Source organism: Stegodyphus dumicola, chromosome 9 (assembly GCF_044657685.1).
Source record: "Stegodyphus dumicola isolate Sdum_Otavi_A_Nest chromosome 9, ASM4465768v1".
Classification (NCBI taxonomy): Eukaryota; Metazoa; Arthropoda; class Arachnida; order Araneae; family Eresidae; genus Stegodyphus; species Stegodyphus dumicola.
The window spans coordinates 106,318,244-106,336,408 of NC_140776.1; the positions used below are offsets into that span (position 1 = coordinate 106,318,244).

The following is an 18,165-nucleotide window of genomic DNA, read 5'->3' on the forward strand; positions in this document are numbered from 1 at the left end:
AAAATACTAATGAAGTCTTTTGAGAAACAAGCAAGTAAAGTCAAGTATTAATTAAACTTTTTTTTTTAAATTAAATTTAAAAAAAAAACTAATTTTTTTATAAAAAATAATCTAGAAACTAATGTATTTTAGAAACCCTTGTCTACAGAAACCTCCCTGACACGAATATGCATATCAATAAAAAGAAACTAAAAAAGAACTAGACATAATCCATATAAACCAATAAGAAACATAAAGAACTAATTTACAATTTTTAAAAAACAAATATATACTTAAAAATATAATTTCATATCTAGAAATTACTTAAATACTACATAAAAAATTTTAAAAAATACTTAAAGCAAGTAAATAGTAAGTTTTAATTCTAACTTACCTATACAAAAAATAACAAAAAAAATCCATAATGTGAGATAATAAGGCAAGAGAAAAAACGTTAGCAGAAACGGCATTGATTAATACACAGTATTATTAATTTAATTAAAACAGATTCACATATCTTCTTTATGGCTGCTGTATAAGGTATTTCTCTCGCCTTCTTGGCATGCCTTTGTGGTGTGGTGGTCTGCACTCTGGACGCGTATTCCAGAGGTCCGTGGTTCGATTCCCGGCAAAGGCGGTTGCTCATTTTTCATCTTTCCTGCTTCCAGAAATAATCAGAATGTCTCTACAGTGGCGCCCGAACTAGAAGGATTTTAGATGACGATTCTCCACACCCAGGATTTGGCGATTGGGTCCCCTAAAAACCCCAGTCGCCCTTTAAAAGGGGAAGTATATAAGGTATTTCTCCCGCCTTCTTGGTGTGCCTTCGTGGTGTGGTAGTCTGCACGCTAGGCCTGTATTCCAGAGGTACGCGGTTCGATTTCCGGCGAAGGCGTTGCTAATTTTTCATCTTGCCTACTTCCAAAAATACCTAATATCTTTACTCTACAGCTGCATGCACCCCACTGCTTCCATCTTTATATGGCAGCTTACACCATCGGCATATTTATTTATACAGTTTACATCTTTATAGACAAAGGCGATAGACAGCGCAGGCAAGAGAAACATGTTAGCAAGAAGCAAGGAGAAGCAGGAAAAAAGGGGCTGCGAATACTAACAGTGGTATTTAAAGACTTGATTTCTTTGTTTAAAGAAAATAAACAAGAAAAATTACTTAAAAAAGAAATATGATTAAAATTCGGCTCGTCTGTAAATCAGCTTTTAGTGTATCGCGGTTAGTGCATCGTCGAGAGAGTGTGTTAAGCTCCGGGAACGACTGAACCGAAGTGTCAGGAGCTGTGCTCTGTGTGTCGTCGAGTGCATCGCGAGTTGTAGCGTGGAGAGTCTCGAGAGTACGTGGAGTTCTGACGAGCAGAGTCGGGAGAACGACCGAGCAGAGCTGGGAGCTGTACTCTGGTGCTTTGCAGTGAAGCTATCTCCACCGTTTGACTCAAAGTTTTGATATCAATATCATTTAAATACGGTCACGAATTGTGTACGGTATTATTATTTTAAAATGCCGAATATAGCTGTTTATATTTCATTCAGTTTATAAATTGAATTCATGAAAAAGGGAATTTGAAACTCCTGGTAAGCGACCACCATGAAAAAAAGTGAGAAAATTAAATTCAACTTTTAGCACAAACGAATGGAAAACCAGATTAAGTAAAACAGAGCAAAAATTTCAAATCCATGCATATACGCGCTGGCATAATAAATACAAACGTTGCGTGCTCCTGTAACAACCACGACCGTAACCGAGAGTGCATTTTTCAAATTTTCAGAGAGTCTAACGTTAACTGAAATAGGCAACAAATAATCCTCAGGCAAAATTTCTCAATGAAATAAACGAGATGCTGCTGCCGAAAGAAATACAAAACGACGTCGTGAAAACGCACCACTTTTTCCAGAAGCTGTACAAACACGAAGACATTGTACAGAAGCGATGGCAGGACACGCATGGCAAGAAGTTTAATAGACAAACACATTTAAGCGCTGGGCCTGACCTTCATCTGTTTTCAAAAGGTAGGTCGAACACAAGTGCTTTGATTATGTTCAGGATATACCACTGTTCTGTATTTAATCATTATTTTGGTATTTCCTTCAGTATCTATGTACTAGCGCATTCGCCTAGTCCGACAATTTTGCACTTTCTCATTATCCGCAACCAAATCGATAAATCCCCGCCAAGAAGCCGCGAAAAAATACGGAAAACCCCTGAAAGTGGGTGTTGCTTATTACCGCAAAATCGCGTTCCGCAAGCGTAACTTACTATGAAAAATTTATTACATATAAATCAGATCAAGAAAATATGTACAATATAAACAAGCGTAAACATTGTTGTAATTAAGAAAGAAACACTAAACAAATGTTAATTCAAAAGATTTTTATGATTGCTTAGTAAATATGTGATGCAAATATTTAGTACTTTTCTGTTATCGGAATAGGATTCAGAAAAGTATGCATATATGCGCTAATGTATGTGTGTATGTAGATTAACGGGACCAGATTCACAAATGCATATCAGTGTACATGTACAGTGTGCACACGCGTACACATGCACGTGTATCCATATACATGTGTATGTATATGTATGTATGCACACATATATACACACATACATACATACATGCACACTTAACTTTCTGAATCTGTTCCGGATAACAGCTACCAATTATGTTTCTAAAAACGCTAGTGATTTTTGCTCAGGGCAATGACTAACGCAACTCTTTAACGCAACCGAACATTTTCGAAACTCCCCCCCCCCAAAAAAAAGCACAATAGGTGTATTATAAATACTTTTATTCATTTATTTTTTACAAAGATTAATCATGGATCATCAAGATTTTACATATTAGTATTATCCTGCGAAAACATTAAATATACATGACATTTTAAGCAAATAAAAAACATTGATATATTCTACATGGAAACAATTGCAGTTACATAAAAAAAATACATAAAATTACGTATTATCCCGTTAACGGAAATTTCGGCAGCATTCGATATTCATAACTGCGGGATTTTATACGACAAGATCATCCATAATTGGCGCTAAGTTACGCTATTTGGCTAGTCAACGGGATAATGCGTAAGTACCAAAGGGATACAATAATAAACATCATGCTCTTATCTGTAGAATGACATATAATTTTAATGATTTATTTAAAAAAAATTTAAGGTTATCGAATTTTTTTAAAGAGATTTTCAATAAATTAGCAATCAGCAATTTTAATAACAGGCCACAATTTCAAAACTATTTACAACATAAGTATTATGGTACGTCATTCTCCAGATAACTACATATAAATTAAGTACACAATGTTTCATAAAAATAAAACAATAATAATTTGATTTATTTCGCCCCAAGTAAGCAAGTTTTGAGAAAAAATAGATTTTGAGAAAAATAGACTGAAAGTTTAAAATGTTATATTTTAATTATTAAATCTTCACCCAAATACCTAAAACTCTCTACATCTATAGGTTATACTTTCATTTTGATCAGCTTTATCTGTTTTGCTTTTTATATTCAGCCTGTTTGTTCTTCTGACAATTTTTACTCTGGGTAGTACGGGACATTTCTATTCACTTATTCACTCCATGTCGAGCTTACTAAATCCTTCGATTGCGAAGGATCCTTCGATTATTCTATAATTATAGAGTTTAAAATGTCTAGTAAGCCTCAAACTCTCTGTTAAATTGTATAACAGCCACGTATGCCCCTAAATTAAGAGTCTGTAATTCCACATACACATCCATCGGTATAAATTTCTAGAAAATGCCATTAAAAACTTTCGCTTGCAGTTTGCCTCCTTCCAATTTTATAAGAGATTATGCGCACATTGTTTCATAAATGCAGGCTTAAGAATATTAATAACATTCTCTAGCAGTTCTTTGGATTTGTCTGTATACAGTTTTCCAACTGACGCAGCTCGCTGATATTAACAGCGGCTGTCTGGTTCAGCTGGGTACTGGCCATGCGTAGATTGTTTTAACTAGAGCAGATGTGAAAGAAAAACAAAACGAAGCAACTGCTGCACTTATGCACATTGTTCCTGATTGAAATTCCATAGTAATTCTCATGTCAATCAATAAAGACATCCATTTGTGAGCTACATTGACAGGTACACCAAGACCTTTTTGCTTTCGCTTTAATTTTCGATACTTTTCCGTTTTGAACCTGCCTTGCTTTTTGGCGCCTGTGAAAGAGAAGCCAAACACACTCAGATACCAATGATAGCACCTTCCCCTTACCAATGATAGGGCTATAGTTATTTGTATGTGTATACCTATAAACCATTTTTTATAAACCAGAAAATGTTTACAATAAAAAAAGGGGGGCAGCCAAAATTTGTGGCAAGCACATAACGGAAAAGCACCCAGTATTCTGAGCCTGGAATCAACGGCGCTTTTATATATGGCCTACGCCAGTGGTCCTTAGACTGTGCTCCACGGAACCCTGAGGTTAAATAAAAATTCAAAACGAAAATTAAAAAGTACTCACAATTGTTCACTAATGTTTATTAACTTAAAAATATAAAACTACATTTAGTTATCGATTAGGTTTTAAGACTTAACATGTGGTCATAGTAGGTCAAAGAAAATGACGTGCAATACTTTGCTAAACTAAACAGTTTTTTAATGGAAAATGTACTGAATTTAGATGAGAGTGATAAAAATTATACAATAGAGCCCCTTCTTCAATTGAAGAAAACTATATAACAGAATGTTTTCCAGAAGGAAAAAAGTAAGCATAATTTTATAAAAAAATCCGTTCGAGTAATACGATAAATCAGAATGCTTGCAAATGAAAGAAAGGGAACAATCAATCGGCATATCAACAAATTCAGCGTTAAAATCTAAATTTAAACAACAACAGCTCCTAAATGTTTGCTTGTAGATTCATGCAGAACACTAGAAATTTCTCACACGGCTATAAATATTTTATGTCATTTGAGACAATGTATTTACATGAAAAATCTTTCTCAACGTATAAGGCAACAAAATATAGAAAGAAATTAAATACATAATATGAAATGCGACTGCAGGATAACAATAGTGCTGGACTTCGTCAGGTTGTGTAAAACCTGCAAACACAGTCCTGTCACTAAATACAACTGCACGTGACATCTGAAGCAGTAGTTAATGCTATTAACGAATCAATTACACGAACTTTATGTTGATACGTTTTAATAAAATATCAGATCAGAATAGCATGACTTCCTTGTACTGCTTATGAAATTATACACATTTATGGTGCACTCCATTTACATTTATTTTCTCGAATTTTATTAGAGATACAGTACTAATTCAATCAATAAGACAAAAATAGTACATAAAAACTCAAAAACCTCTTCGTTAAAAATTGTAAAATACAGAAAAACGTAAAACAACAAATACAGTTTGAAACATTTTAATTTACAATTAAAAATTAGAGTTTTTACGCAAAAACAAGCAGTTCGGCTAACGGGCTTAGATATTTTCGGTGCATAAAATTGAAAGCTATCTTTCGGCCCCACTGGTCGAAAAGACACTGAAGCTGGTGCACCAACTGACTTAATTCACTACTGTACTAAGAGTTTCAAATGTTAACAAATGACGCCATTTAAGCCTTTAAATTGTTGATAATTCTACAGCTATTGCATCCAGACTAACTAAAGATATAAAAACATTTACCGCAATATAAGAATAATATAATTCAACGACTTTTAAAGCAAAAAATGCACAATTTACCAACATATAAGAATAAATGTACTGGACTCCTTTACTTCGCACAAAGAAGCAAAAATGCAACATTTTCCTAAAATTGACTTATGTAAAGTACTGGCCATGTAAAGTAAATTACTTTATGTAATGTAAAGTAGCTATAACATATTGATCTACTTTAAATATTAAATTAAGATATCTTTTTCAAACGGTGGGACTGGGGGTTCTCCGAAAAACCGTTATAATTCCAAAGGTTACGTGATTCGACGAAGTTTGAAGATCACTGACCTATGCATTCATACTTGGTGATACTATTTACAACATAAATAACTTCCACATCATAATTCACTTTCAAAAACATCTCCTGCTAATGGCCAGTTTTTTTAAACTTTGGTTCACTGGATTAAGAAATGTTTTATTAGCATTTTTTTTTCTCCCCTCGATTCCCTTCGCAACCCGTTTCAAAACACACCAATCATCAGACTTTTAACTGAAGTGTTATTAAAAGTAATCAAGAACCAGATAAATCTAATTGCAGTATAAAATGTTTCGGATCATAGCAAGAAGCATATGATTTCAACATGTAAACAGTAACAGTATGCATTTTATTTGAAGTAATTTCATGTTGCCACATTGATTATAAACAAGATTCTTTTAATTCCCACTCTTTAAAAGCCTTTTAAATCATATTTCAAGAAAAAAAAAACTGTTATTGTTTGACACTTTTCCGCTATCTGAATGCCCACTTTCGATTTATGCGTTTTTATAAAATCCTCAATATTTCGATTTCTAATTAACGTAGAAACCTATTTCGGAAAGTTAAATAAAAAATTTATCGGAAGAATACACAAAAGAAAATTGGCATTATTGAAAAAACATAGACTTTTGAAAGTGTTCGGATATCTTAAAAATCTAGCGGTAAGGAGCGCAGAGTTTTTCGATACCTCTCATAAACTGTCCTTTTCTTTCTTCATTTGGGACAACTTCCATGGCAAAATCAGACAGTTCCTACACCTCCTTTGACAGTTCGTTTAACTTCTTTTAAATCAAAGGCGCTTTATAATTTTCTTCAGTACGATCATCTAGTTCTTCATTCATTATTTCTCGATTAATTCTTTGGCTTCCTCATTTTCTGCATCTGAAAATCCTTCGCCACCAAGCGCTTGTGGAATTTATACGATTTCTTTGCCTTCATTTTTCAATCGATGGAAATCTTTTTAAATTGATAACTTCAGAGCTGATGCTGGCAAGTTTCTTGCAGAAATTTTACTGAAGTTTCTTCCATTGCTGGCAAATTAAACAAGCCCACAATTTAAAATTAAATTTCATACAAAAAATATCACGATTTGTTTATGAAACCCGTTGGAACTTCAAATACAACAAAAAGAACGCATATGAAAATGGAGACGTTGTTTGACTGAAGGATTATTATAAACACGGTTGCCAGAGTTGGGAACATTCTGAAAAATCTGACGACGCCTAATCCATATCCATATCCTGATCCTAGCTGATTGGTATTCGGCCCTAAAAAGGGCCTTTACCAATACATATTTATCATACCCTGATAAGGGCTCCAAATAAAAGCATATCCATCTAAAGATGGTTTTCTTGAGATTATGGCATAAGTGGCGCCATCCTTTGGCGGTTGTGGGAAAAAATTTTTGCAATGGCATAAGTGAAAGGCATAAAGTTGAAAAACAAATGATGAAATGGCATAAAGTTGGCATATTATTTGAATTGGCATAATTAGAGACTATGGCATAAATGAAGACTTGATTGTAAAGCAATAATGGCAGTTTGAATTTTATGGCATAAAGATGCGATGCGGCGTGCGTGCTTCTCTCTTGGAAGTTCGTGGCTGAATGATGTGATGGGCGGTCGGATCCTTTTATAAGAGTAGTAGCATTCGTTGCGATTGGTCAATTTTGCACTTTGGAAACGGTAATTAATCTCAACAGTAGAGTTCATAGTTCATTGGTAAATAGGTAAATCTTGATTAAATACGAGTTAAATAATTGAAATAAAATAAAATATATACAAAATGTAAATCTACCAGTTTCCATCGTGAAAAATGTTTCGCGGTCTTTTGTGTTTTTGAATAAGAGTGTTATCATAGTTGTTGAGTTGTTGGATATTTTCATTAGGATGACTATTGCAGCGGGAGAAGAAGTTATGGCTGTGTTTGAGAATTTCGCTGTCTAAAGGCTTGATATTTAGGTCTCTATGGATTGCCGAGTTGCGTACATACCATGGTGCGTCTATTAAGATTCTAAGTAATTTGTTTTGCATTCTTTGCAATGATTGACGATTATTTCTAGAAGTGGCTGCCCAGGCCGGTGCTGCGTAAAGAAGAATAGGGCGGATAGCTTGTAAATAAATGATACGTTTTGTATTTAGATTTAATGTAGAATTCCTTCCTATTAATGCGTATATGGCCATGAATGCCTGATAGGCTTTGTTCCGAATATTGTTGATATGGTTGCGGAAAGTTAGTCGATAATCGATGTAAACTCCTAGGTACTTGATTATATTAGTTCTTGGGATATTCTGTCCTTCAATTTGTATGTTTCCGATGTCTTTTTTAATTATTGTTCTTCTGAAGTAAATGAGTGCAGATTTGGAGGTATTAATTTTAATTTTCCAAGCTCTAAAATATTGTGCTATTGTATTGATGCGGTCTTGGAGATTATTTCTAGCGTGAATAGGATTCATAGACTTGCTGAGGAGTGCAGTGTCGTCTGCATAGCTTGCAATAATTGTTTTGGTGCAAGGAGGGATATCATTGATATAAAGGCTGAAGAGAATTGGCGAGACGACCGAACCTTGAGCTACACCTGCTTTTGAAATTCTGGTGGAAGAAAGGATATTTTTAATTCGAACTTGAAAAGAACGATTTCGTAGGAAATTAGAAAGAAGAATTTAAGGTGGTTGCGATAACGTTTAAGTACCGGAATTTCAGTTGTATAGCGGTAGACAGCATACTGCAATTTACATCGTCTTCGGCGAATTCTTGAAATTAGCTTTCTGCGTGCATGCAGTGTAATGTGGCTTGCTTAAGGGCACCATATGCCTCTTTTTTATCTTTTCATTTTAGAATTTTGGTGCTAAGGCTAAGCGCGATGCCGAGCTTATGCAATTCTCTGATGTTTTAGCGAAAACAGATCGCTATGTGCACAAGAAGAACAACAGAGCAAAAAAACACAAAAATGTGCGTCTTGTATGAAAAAAAAGACGAATAAAAATAATAAAATAGGTGACACAGAATGCATTTTTGAAATCGATGTACAATATGATAAACCTTTCTCTCCAAAGCCTGCCAAAGAGTTCGAAACATTTCAGTAAGAGAGCGGATAACTGGAAAATACTGGCGATTTTTTACAGAAGAAAAGAATGGTGATTTCTAATCAATTAATAAAAAATGAAGAATTTGCCATATGTGTATATTCCTGCATTATGGGAAAACTGAGGTACCTACAGCCACCAAATTTGAACGTACATAGCATATGCACTTCGAAGCCTGGTTTTGTTTTTGATTAAGGTACTTACGTATCATCCCGCATGAAAGACAGAAACGCAGAACAATAGGTCCTGAGGATAGAGTAGCAGGTGAGATCGCTCTTACGACTTTGGAACGCTATTTATATGCGCTACGTATTCTGATAACAGCGCCATGTCAGCAGCTTTTGTAACTATTATTTGAAAACATCTGTAAAACAGTCTTACAGCTTTCACAATTAATATACTGCTTGTTATTTTCCTCTGTAGACCTTAGTTTTCGAGATTTTTAATTTTGAAATCAGGGACTCCTTTGCTGGACATCCTATACGTATCTTGATAATTGCGGAATCGAAATTTTATGATTTACATCAACTACACGCAGGTAGTTAAAGGTGCGCCATTTTTTGAGTAAGACTGTTAAGAGGTATATTTTATGATGTGATCTAGGCCAAGGAACGAGAGCATATTCCACATTATAAATTTTAGTGGCGTCTCTTGCTAAAACTGGTCTCCCAATTCATTGCAATGTGATTCAGCATGAGATTTTATCCAACAAATATTCATGCGAATTCCTTTCTTTTCCTATTTTGTAATAACTAGTAAATTTTGAAAATTAATGGTAATATCTGTGAATAATTTGAAATTGTAAAACGTACCGACATACTTTTCAATGCAGATATTCGAATAAATAATATTACTGTCTACAATGTATTGTTAGATAGATGCTTTTAGTGTAATTGTATATGAAACTGCTGTATTTCTATTGTATAATGTAACATGAAAATCTAAGGGAGACAAGCTATGCCGGGAAAGTAAGAATACAGAGGCAAGTCCATTTAACGACGAGTAAATGAGTATCTCAGTAATTTGGCGAGATATCGCAAAGCTGGCAACGGTTTTGGCGACATTTTGGTACGATCCCTGTAGCACAGTAGGTATTGTAATTGATCGCAATATTAGCTGTAACAGTAATTCGACCTTCATATTGCCTTCCAGTAATTTCGAGGAGCAGAAGTACTAGAAACGGCGACCAGGCGGAAACTATATAAGGCCGGAGAAAGCCTCTGCTCTCAGTTGTTGTTAGCTGTTAGCTTAGCGTGAGTTCGGAGTACTGAAATATCTCCGAGTCGGTTTTCTCTCTAGGTGCGCTTTGCATTGCGTTGTGTTTAACATTCACAGTAATTTGAGGTGTAACTACTGATTGCACACTGTGATATTCTGAAGAGCTGTACGACTATTTCTGCGGAAAGTTCCAAAACTCTGAAGTGTTTCTTTTGATAAAATAAATTTTATTAACCTTTCATCGGATCTATGTGCATTCAATCTATTACGAACCCGTACGCACGCAAAACGTTCCGGTTCACTTCTGTAAGCCTGGATTCGAATCCCACTTCTGACACCAAAACGTTTTACATGCTTATGGGTAAATAGATTGAATGCACACAGAACCGATGACAGGTAAATAAAATTTATCTTATCAAAAGAAATACTTCAGAGCTATGGAACTTTCCGTTGAAATAGTCGTAAAACTCTTCAAAAATATCACATTGTACAATCAGTAGTTACACTTCAAATTAATACGAATGTTAAACGCAACGCAATGCAAAGCGCAGCGAAAGAGAAAGCTACCCGGAGATATCTTAGTACTCCGAACTAACGCTAACAGCTAACAACAACAACTTAGAGTAAGTAGATGCTCTCTCCGGCCTTTCACCTGACCGCCCAGATATTTCTAGTACTTTTACTGTAAGGCAATATGAGGGTCGAATTACGGTTACAGCTAATATTGTGATCAATTACGTTTATTCAATTACAATATCTATTAGGGTGATAAAAGGACAGGATCAAAATATCGCCAAGTTTGGCAGATTTGGCGACTTCTCGCCCAATTTGGAGAAAAAACTAGAAGCCAAAAACCGTTGCCAGCTTTCCTATACCTTGCGAAATTACCGAGATACCCATTTACTCAATGTTAAATGGACTTACCCCTGTACTCTTACTTTTCCGACATAGGTTGTCTCTCTTAAATTTTTCATTTTACATTATACAAAAGAAATACAGCAATTTCACATACAATTAATTACACTAAAATCATCTATCTATGTACAAAATTCATAGCAATATTCAATACCTCAATAATAGCTATTGTTTCTACTTGGAATATATTGTTTTCATTATAAACGTGTCCTTTCCATTGATTATAAAACACATTCTATAAAGTTTATAGAATCAATCCCCATTGTAACAAATGCGCATCCCATGCTATATTATTCATTTTAGAGCTATCGGTGTAAATTCTCAGCATTCTGTAACTAATTTCAAGGTGGACCCTTGAAACTGCAATGGCTGAACTCATTCATTTTTTACAATAATTATTTTAGAAGGCTGGCAGAGAAAGCGGCTTATCTTACTAATCGTATAATCGACTCCTTTTATTGTCTTCTTGCCAACACTAGATATGCCTATCTTCTCCTTAACCATTCACAATTTATCGCCCACCAGAAGATATGAATTGCCAGTACGCTGTGAAAACAAAGAGTGCTGGAGAATGAACATAGAGCCGATGTCTTTCCCAAAATGTGAAACGTACAAGAAAAGACCATCTAAAGACAAATCTGTACGAAGACAATATTACAGTAAGTCTTTTTTTTATCAACTTACGTCAGAATAACGTGTACATTTTGTCTTATAGCGGCTTCTATCCCCCCCCCTCGATTATCGTGCTACGATTCAGAATCCCAGTTTCGAGCCTGGCATGAAATAGAACAGCCAGAAAAGAACATCCACCTTCACTGGTGCCATCTATCGGGAAACATGGCCATGAATAACTAAGTTGAGTAGATCAACAAACAAATGGTTCTCATTACCAAATATAGATTGCGGCACGGGACAGGTGCAGTCCTAAAACTAAAGGCGACACAACACCTTCTACTTAGTGGTCTCCTACTATAGAGTTGTAACTTTTTGAGCCGTTAGGAGTTGAGTAATGCTCCCTCGGCTTCAGAAATGAAATAAATTCACAAGCCTTCAGAATTGCAATAATTCTGGTAGCAAGTTTGGTAAAGAGGCTGGCAAAGGAGTTGCCTTATCGTTGGAATCCGGTTCGAATTTCTCAGACGACAGAGAGAATTTTAGAGTAGTTTTTTACCCCCTTTCTGCTGTAATTTCGATTCGTCTTTATGGTGCACCCTGGACAACGTCCTTAGTGATCACACAGCAGAATGATGCAAGAGTTGGCTAATAAATTTGAACCTGTCCACGCGAAGTTTTTTAGTATATTTATTTACAAATACCTGTGTTTTGGCACTTAAGTCTTAGCAATTTAGAACTTTTGGGTAACAAAATTAAAACTCATAAGTGCAAGGTACATGTCATAAATGTTCTTTGCACGCAGACTGTCCAGACTTGCAAAGACAATTTTTAACTCTGATGTTATTCTCATTTAATCAGTTCAATTCTCACTTTGCGGCTAGGGGAAAATACATAAGTCCAACACATCTTCATTAAAAATTGTAAAATATAGAAATACCTAAAACATTAAATGCAGTTATGATATATATATGTAATATTTTAGCAGTCGGGCAAATGAATGAAGCTTGAAAGAAATGATGACACAGAAGTTAACTTTATATCTCCATCTCTTTATTCAATTGAAAGGCATTTTATCACTCTTTACTAAATAAATTAATTTCAATGCGTCATAAGATTAGAACAAAGGAAAGGCAGATGAGAAGCAGCGGCATAGATCTTGCCAGCAGAGAGAGAAAACAGCTTCTGACGCAAAATGGCGCGAATTCGTTATTTATAGAAGCGTTTACGTAATAGGCTGGAATGTTCTGGAAAGTACTGGTCTAGGGGAAAGATCCTAAATTGCAGAAAGTTAATTAAAGTTTGCTGATTCGCATAGAGCAAAGCCGTCCTATTTTTTATATTTTACATATATATATATATTAAAGTAAGAAATTTAGAACCAGTTTTACGCAAAGACCAAAAACTGAAATTCAGAAGTAATAAATTTAAAAAAATCTTATAAATATATAAAAGAATTCAAAGAGCGGTCAAATTGGATATTTTCGTTGAAATATGACACCCGAAATTTTTCGCGATTACAATACTTCCTTTATTTCGTACAAGGAAGTAAAAAAAAAAATTTGGATCAAAATAATTTGGACAATTTTGTAAAAAAGAAAATAATTTTCTAACCTCAACTGCCAGCTGAGGATAGAACCTGGGACTTCTTGGCCTCCAGCTAGAGCCTTTTGGCGATCATTCTATAAACAACGATTTTTGGTATGAGCGATAAACAGCCATGTCTTTCACAGCCGGCGCTCCCTGGGCCTTCGCAGAATATCTTCGGAATTGCGAAACTGGCATGCATACTCCGAACACTGGACGATTCAGAGGTTCGAAAAAATGGCGCTGCAAAAAAAAAACCATGTGACAGCACTTAGATTCATATTTAACGGAATTTATGTTGCACGCAGCTAAATTTACTTCTGTTTGTTGTTTTATATTTGCTGCAAGTTTTAAATAAATTTCAGATGCAGTGAAATCTCGGTTCACGGCTTTAGTTCGCCCACTGAAGACCGTTCGTCATCCAGAAAGCCCACAGAACTGATGATACACAGAACCGATGATACACAGAACCGATGATAGCTTCATAAAGTTAATTTTAACAAAAGAAACGATTTTCAGTTCTCGAACGTTTCACAAAAGTACTCGTACAACTCTTCTCAGTATGACACAGCACAATCAGTATTTACCACTTCCAACTACCAAGATTGTTAAACACAACGCAATGCAAATCGAAGCAGTGAAGCTCGCACGAAGATCTCTCAATACTCCGAAACTTTGAACTAAAAACTGAGAACTCACGATCTCCGATCTTACACGGTTTTTCCCCCGATAAATTTCCAGGACCTCGATTTCTCGAAATTCCTGAAGGCATATACAGTTACAGTTGCACAGGGATTAGACAAAATACAGTTATAGAGGGATCGGACCCAAATGTCGGCAAATGGTCATTAATTATGGTGATTTTTGGCTAAAAATAGCCAAATCAAACGAAAAATTAATAGCCAAAGCTATCGCCAGCTTAGTGCTATCTCGTCAATTTGAGGAGATAGCCATTTATTTATCTCAATGTTAAATAGACTTGCCCCTGTTGCCTTATTTCTCCGGCAAAGTTTCACTCTTGAGGCCTTTCAAATCCCATTATACAACAGATACTACAATTCTAAATGTAATTTGACTAAAATTTTTACATATAAACAAAATTCATATCAACATATATATATATATATATATGTGTGTGTGTGTGTGTGTGTGTGTGTATGTATGCGTGTTTGGTATTGCCGATTGCAACAGAAAAAGAAAAAGTGCCCAAATACATATTATGACAGTCCCATATACAAAATTTCAGCGTTCTACGTTTGATCTTTTTGAGTTATGTGAGATACATAGGCGCGAACGTACAGACGTTGCAAATCCATTTTACAATCTGTTTTGGAATACAGAGTAGTTTAGTCTGTGCGGCCCACCAACGGCTGAGTGGACGCTGGTGGGTCACTGAACACTGGCAGTTCCGTAGCACTGGTGTTTTCATGATTTTTTCCATGTGTAACGTGTACACGAGCCAGTTTCCCGTAGAAAGTGCTCCACGAAGGCATCTATGCTCTTGAGCAGATAACACTCGAGTGCTTTGCAGTAATTAAATAAGCCAAAGCCTTATTCCGCGCGTATGTACAGACGTCATGCTAAAAAATCGTCCAAATGAATTCGAGAACAGTCAAAATTGATATTTTATTTGAAATATGATATCCAAAATTTTTCGCGATTACAATACTTTCTTTGCTTTCTACAAGGACAGTTCTAAGTATGAAAGTCAGCCTATAATGCAAAATGGCCATAACTTCTTCCGTTTCAATGTATCAAACTGGAAATCTCGCAGATTCTTTCTTACTGGAGAAAATTACATCGCTGTGCATTGATTTGTTTTGCATCTAACCGCAATTTGATAACTCATACATTAGTTTGTTGACAGTAACAGACATTATTTCTCATTATTAGCTTAAATTCACTTATTCGTGGTGCTGTAGGTTACTAATCTCAGCCAAACCACAGGCGACCGAATCCACGATCTGAAAACAGCTGAGGGGTCAGAATGTTCTTTTCACAAAATGGATATTTTTTATTACAAAAAACTATTTTACGCTTAATAACCGCCAATATTTATCAAAGCAATGCATAAGCAGTAATATTAATATACCAAAGGGAAATAAATCATCAAGTTTATATTTATTTTTTACCTGAAATCTAAAGTTTGGTAATTGTAAAACAAATTTTGTTGGCTGCACTTTGTAATTCAATTACATTGATGGCTAAATATTAAACTCTTAGACTTACATTTCTTTCAAATAATTCTCATAAGATTAATTAACCATGAAGAAACATACTTTTAATTTAATCTAAAACTAAATAAATTACGAAAACTCTCTGAGTTTCAAGATAAAATTTGGCGAGTAAGACAAAACTGAGAATAAATAATAACAACCTAGTCTTTTTCTCCCATTAAACTTTTCTTCGGCACGTTATAAAAATTCGTATGTTTGGGTGTAAATACTTATAAACTTCTTTATTCTCCTTACTACAGTTTGACCCTTGATGCCGTTTTCATTCTAATAAAATTTGCAGCCTTGGAAGGTAATTATTAGAAATTATCCTCTTAATGCTTTGCAAATGCTCGACATTCAGTCGCAAAGATCTAGAGTAGACCTCGCTAATATTAACATGTTTGTCTAATCTTAATACTTGAAGGGCATCCTTCGTTGAAAGAGAAGAGAAGACGAAATCCTTCGTTCGTCAATGTAAAATTAAAAATTAGGCAAACAAGCCTTAGCAGATGTTTCGTAGATCTTTTCCTCCAGACATTTGGGAATGGAAAATAATAATAATAAGGAAATATAAATGCTTTTGGAGAAAGTCTCTGTTAATTATGTGTTCTGTAACCAGTTTACCCCTAAACTCTGAAAATCATTTTCTTCTGACTTGATTGTTTCTACTTCGAGATACCGTACGTCATCCGCGGGTTTCTTTTTAAGAACCCCATTTGTTTGTCAAGTGAGCGTTCATGATTCGAGGCTTCACTGTAATCTCAAAGCTCAAGCTCCTACCATATTTCCACCCGCAACTCCCCCCCCCAAACCGCCTGAATTTAAAAATGGATTCGTCTACATAGTTACTGTTTTCGTCCTACTAAGACAAACCTTCGCAAACTACCCGTGAAGGTCACGCCGAATCTTTTCCTTCTAACAGTCGATCTTTATGCAGCCTAGTACAGGAATCAACCCATCATAGCGAAGCAAATACGAACTAACTTTCAGTCTATGATACCTCTGAATCACTTTCTCTAATAATTTATGGATGATTTGAAGCCTAAGGAGTCGCAGAGACAACAATACGAACGGGCAGGATGCAAGTTACAGGGAAGTAGGAAAGGAGATATTTTATTAGATATTGTAAGTTATCACTGTGTATTCTTGCCGGATTGTACGTTCCATTTAATGAAATAATACTGTCGCAGCTACCTGTAGCTTATCAAAGACTGTTTTTCCTCCGTTATGTTCTTACTGTAACCGCGTCTTTCGGAAATTAAATTCGAAATAATATTCTCTCGATTTTCGGGCGATAAAATTACCAAATTAAGAAGAGAAATACGCGAGGATATACATTGTTTCAGTGTTTCACACGCTATATCTGTAACTTTTATTTGTTGTTATCGAATTAAATAAAAAAGGATCTGTAAATATCTAAGTAAATGAAGAATGACGTTTCTTCAAAATTTCGCAGGAAAGACTGGCGTAAGTTTGGTGGGATCTTCGAAAAATTTTCAGGTCGACGAGAAAATGAGTCAAAAACCATTAATAAATCCAATCGCTCTTTAATAGATGTTTCTTTGAAGAACAATTCGGGGGGGGGGAGAGAAGAAAGAAAAACTCAAAACAGCTTCTTTTTTTGTGCAGGATGTAAAGATGGAAAGATGTTCGTAGTTTGTGACATCACAGGACCCAAAAGAATGAAAATGCAGATGCTGAATCCCCAAAACCGTAATGTACTAGAAGAGACAGAGCTTCAGATGTAGCACATGAAATAAATTTCCAGATGAGAAAATAATAATTTCAATTAAAAAAATAAAAGCGCTTTCATAAATCTGTGGATTTTTTTTAGTTTTAATTAGTCAACATAAAATAATAGTTCAGTACTTCAGTTCTTTCACGACTGAAACGACCGAGACGGCCTTTCATTCAAACGACCAACTACCGCCCAAACGGCCGAGATCGCATGCTCTGTATGAGACACATCACCCTCCTTCCCCAAAGTAAATAATAACCTAAGGTACGGTTTTCTCAAATGGAGTGAACCTCAAATGGAATTTTTAGCCGTTTTGGTATTTTAAGCAAACAGGTTAGTGAAGGCCTTGGCCATCTAAGGGTTAAAATACGCACTTCGCCGTAACGACCTCGCCTTGTGTGGTTCATGGTAAAAATTGAATTTTATAAGGGTGCCAGGTACTCCTTATGTCTCAGTGAACATGGGCTAACTTGAATAAAGGTGACAGTTCCTTTATTCGTGTTGACTACTGTTCACTTAGATCTTCAGAAGAACATCCCGGAATGTGGATGAAGGTCGCATTCTTCATGATATATACTTAATAAGGGGGCCGGGCATCTCTGTGTGTTCATGATGCGGCACTCTTGTTCCTTGGCGAAGAAAGGTCTTTTTGCACAAAGGTGCAATATAGTAACCGGTAATAAAGTTCATAAAATGTCGGCTTTGGGAGAAAAAGTATTAGATGACTGCCATGAAACGGAAAGAAGAACGGGATCATCAAACTAAATCCAACTTATGCTAAGGTAATTTAGTTTCGAGGGTCACCGATATATAGCCTTTAACTCCAACATGTACCAAAAATATGTAAACATC

The 18,165-nt window shown here is 35.4% G+C and overlaps 2 protein-coding genes across 2 annotated transcripts in view; one reads left to right on the forward strand and one right to left on the reverse strand.

Moving 5' to 3' along the window:
• Positions 1–18,165, reverse strand: part of LOC118201007 (glycerophosphodiester phosphodiesterase 1) — a 162,317-nt gene that overhangs the window by 39,973 nt on the left and 104,179 nt on the right. The window lies entirely within an intron of this gene.
• Positions 1,792–17,385, forward strand: LOC118201008 (uncharacterized). Its single transcript, XM_035373018.2, has 3 exons — positions 1,792–2,004; positions 11,640–11,819; positions 17,205–17,385. The coding sequence occupies exons 1-3, from the start codon at positions 1,833–1,835 to the stop codon at positions 17,321–17,323; spliced, it is 471 nt and encodes a 156-aa protein (XP_035228909.1). The 5' UTR covers positions 1,792–1,832; the 3' UTR covers positions 17,324–17,385.

Bases quoted from the DNA above. Each gene is read 5' to 3' on its own strand.
- LOC118201008 (XM_035373018.2), top strand. From the start codon at position 1,833: ATGCTGCTGCCGAAAGAAATACAAAACGACGTCGTGAAAACGCACCAC. The intron at 2,005-11,639 runs GTAGGTCGAACA...TGCCAACACTAG, and splicing joins CCTTCATCTGTTTTCAAAAG to ATATGCCTATCTTCTCCTTA. The intron at 11,820-17,204 runs GTAAGTCTTTTT...TTTTTTGTGCAG, and splicing joins TGTACGAAGACAATATTACA to GATGTAAAGATGGAAAGATG.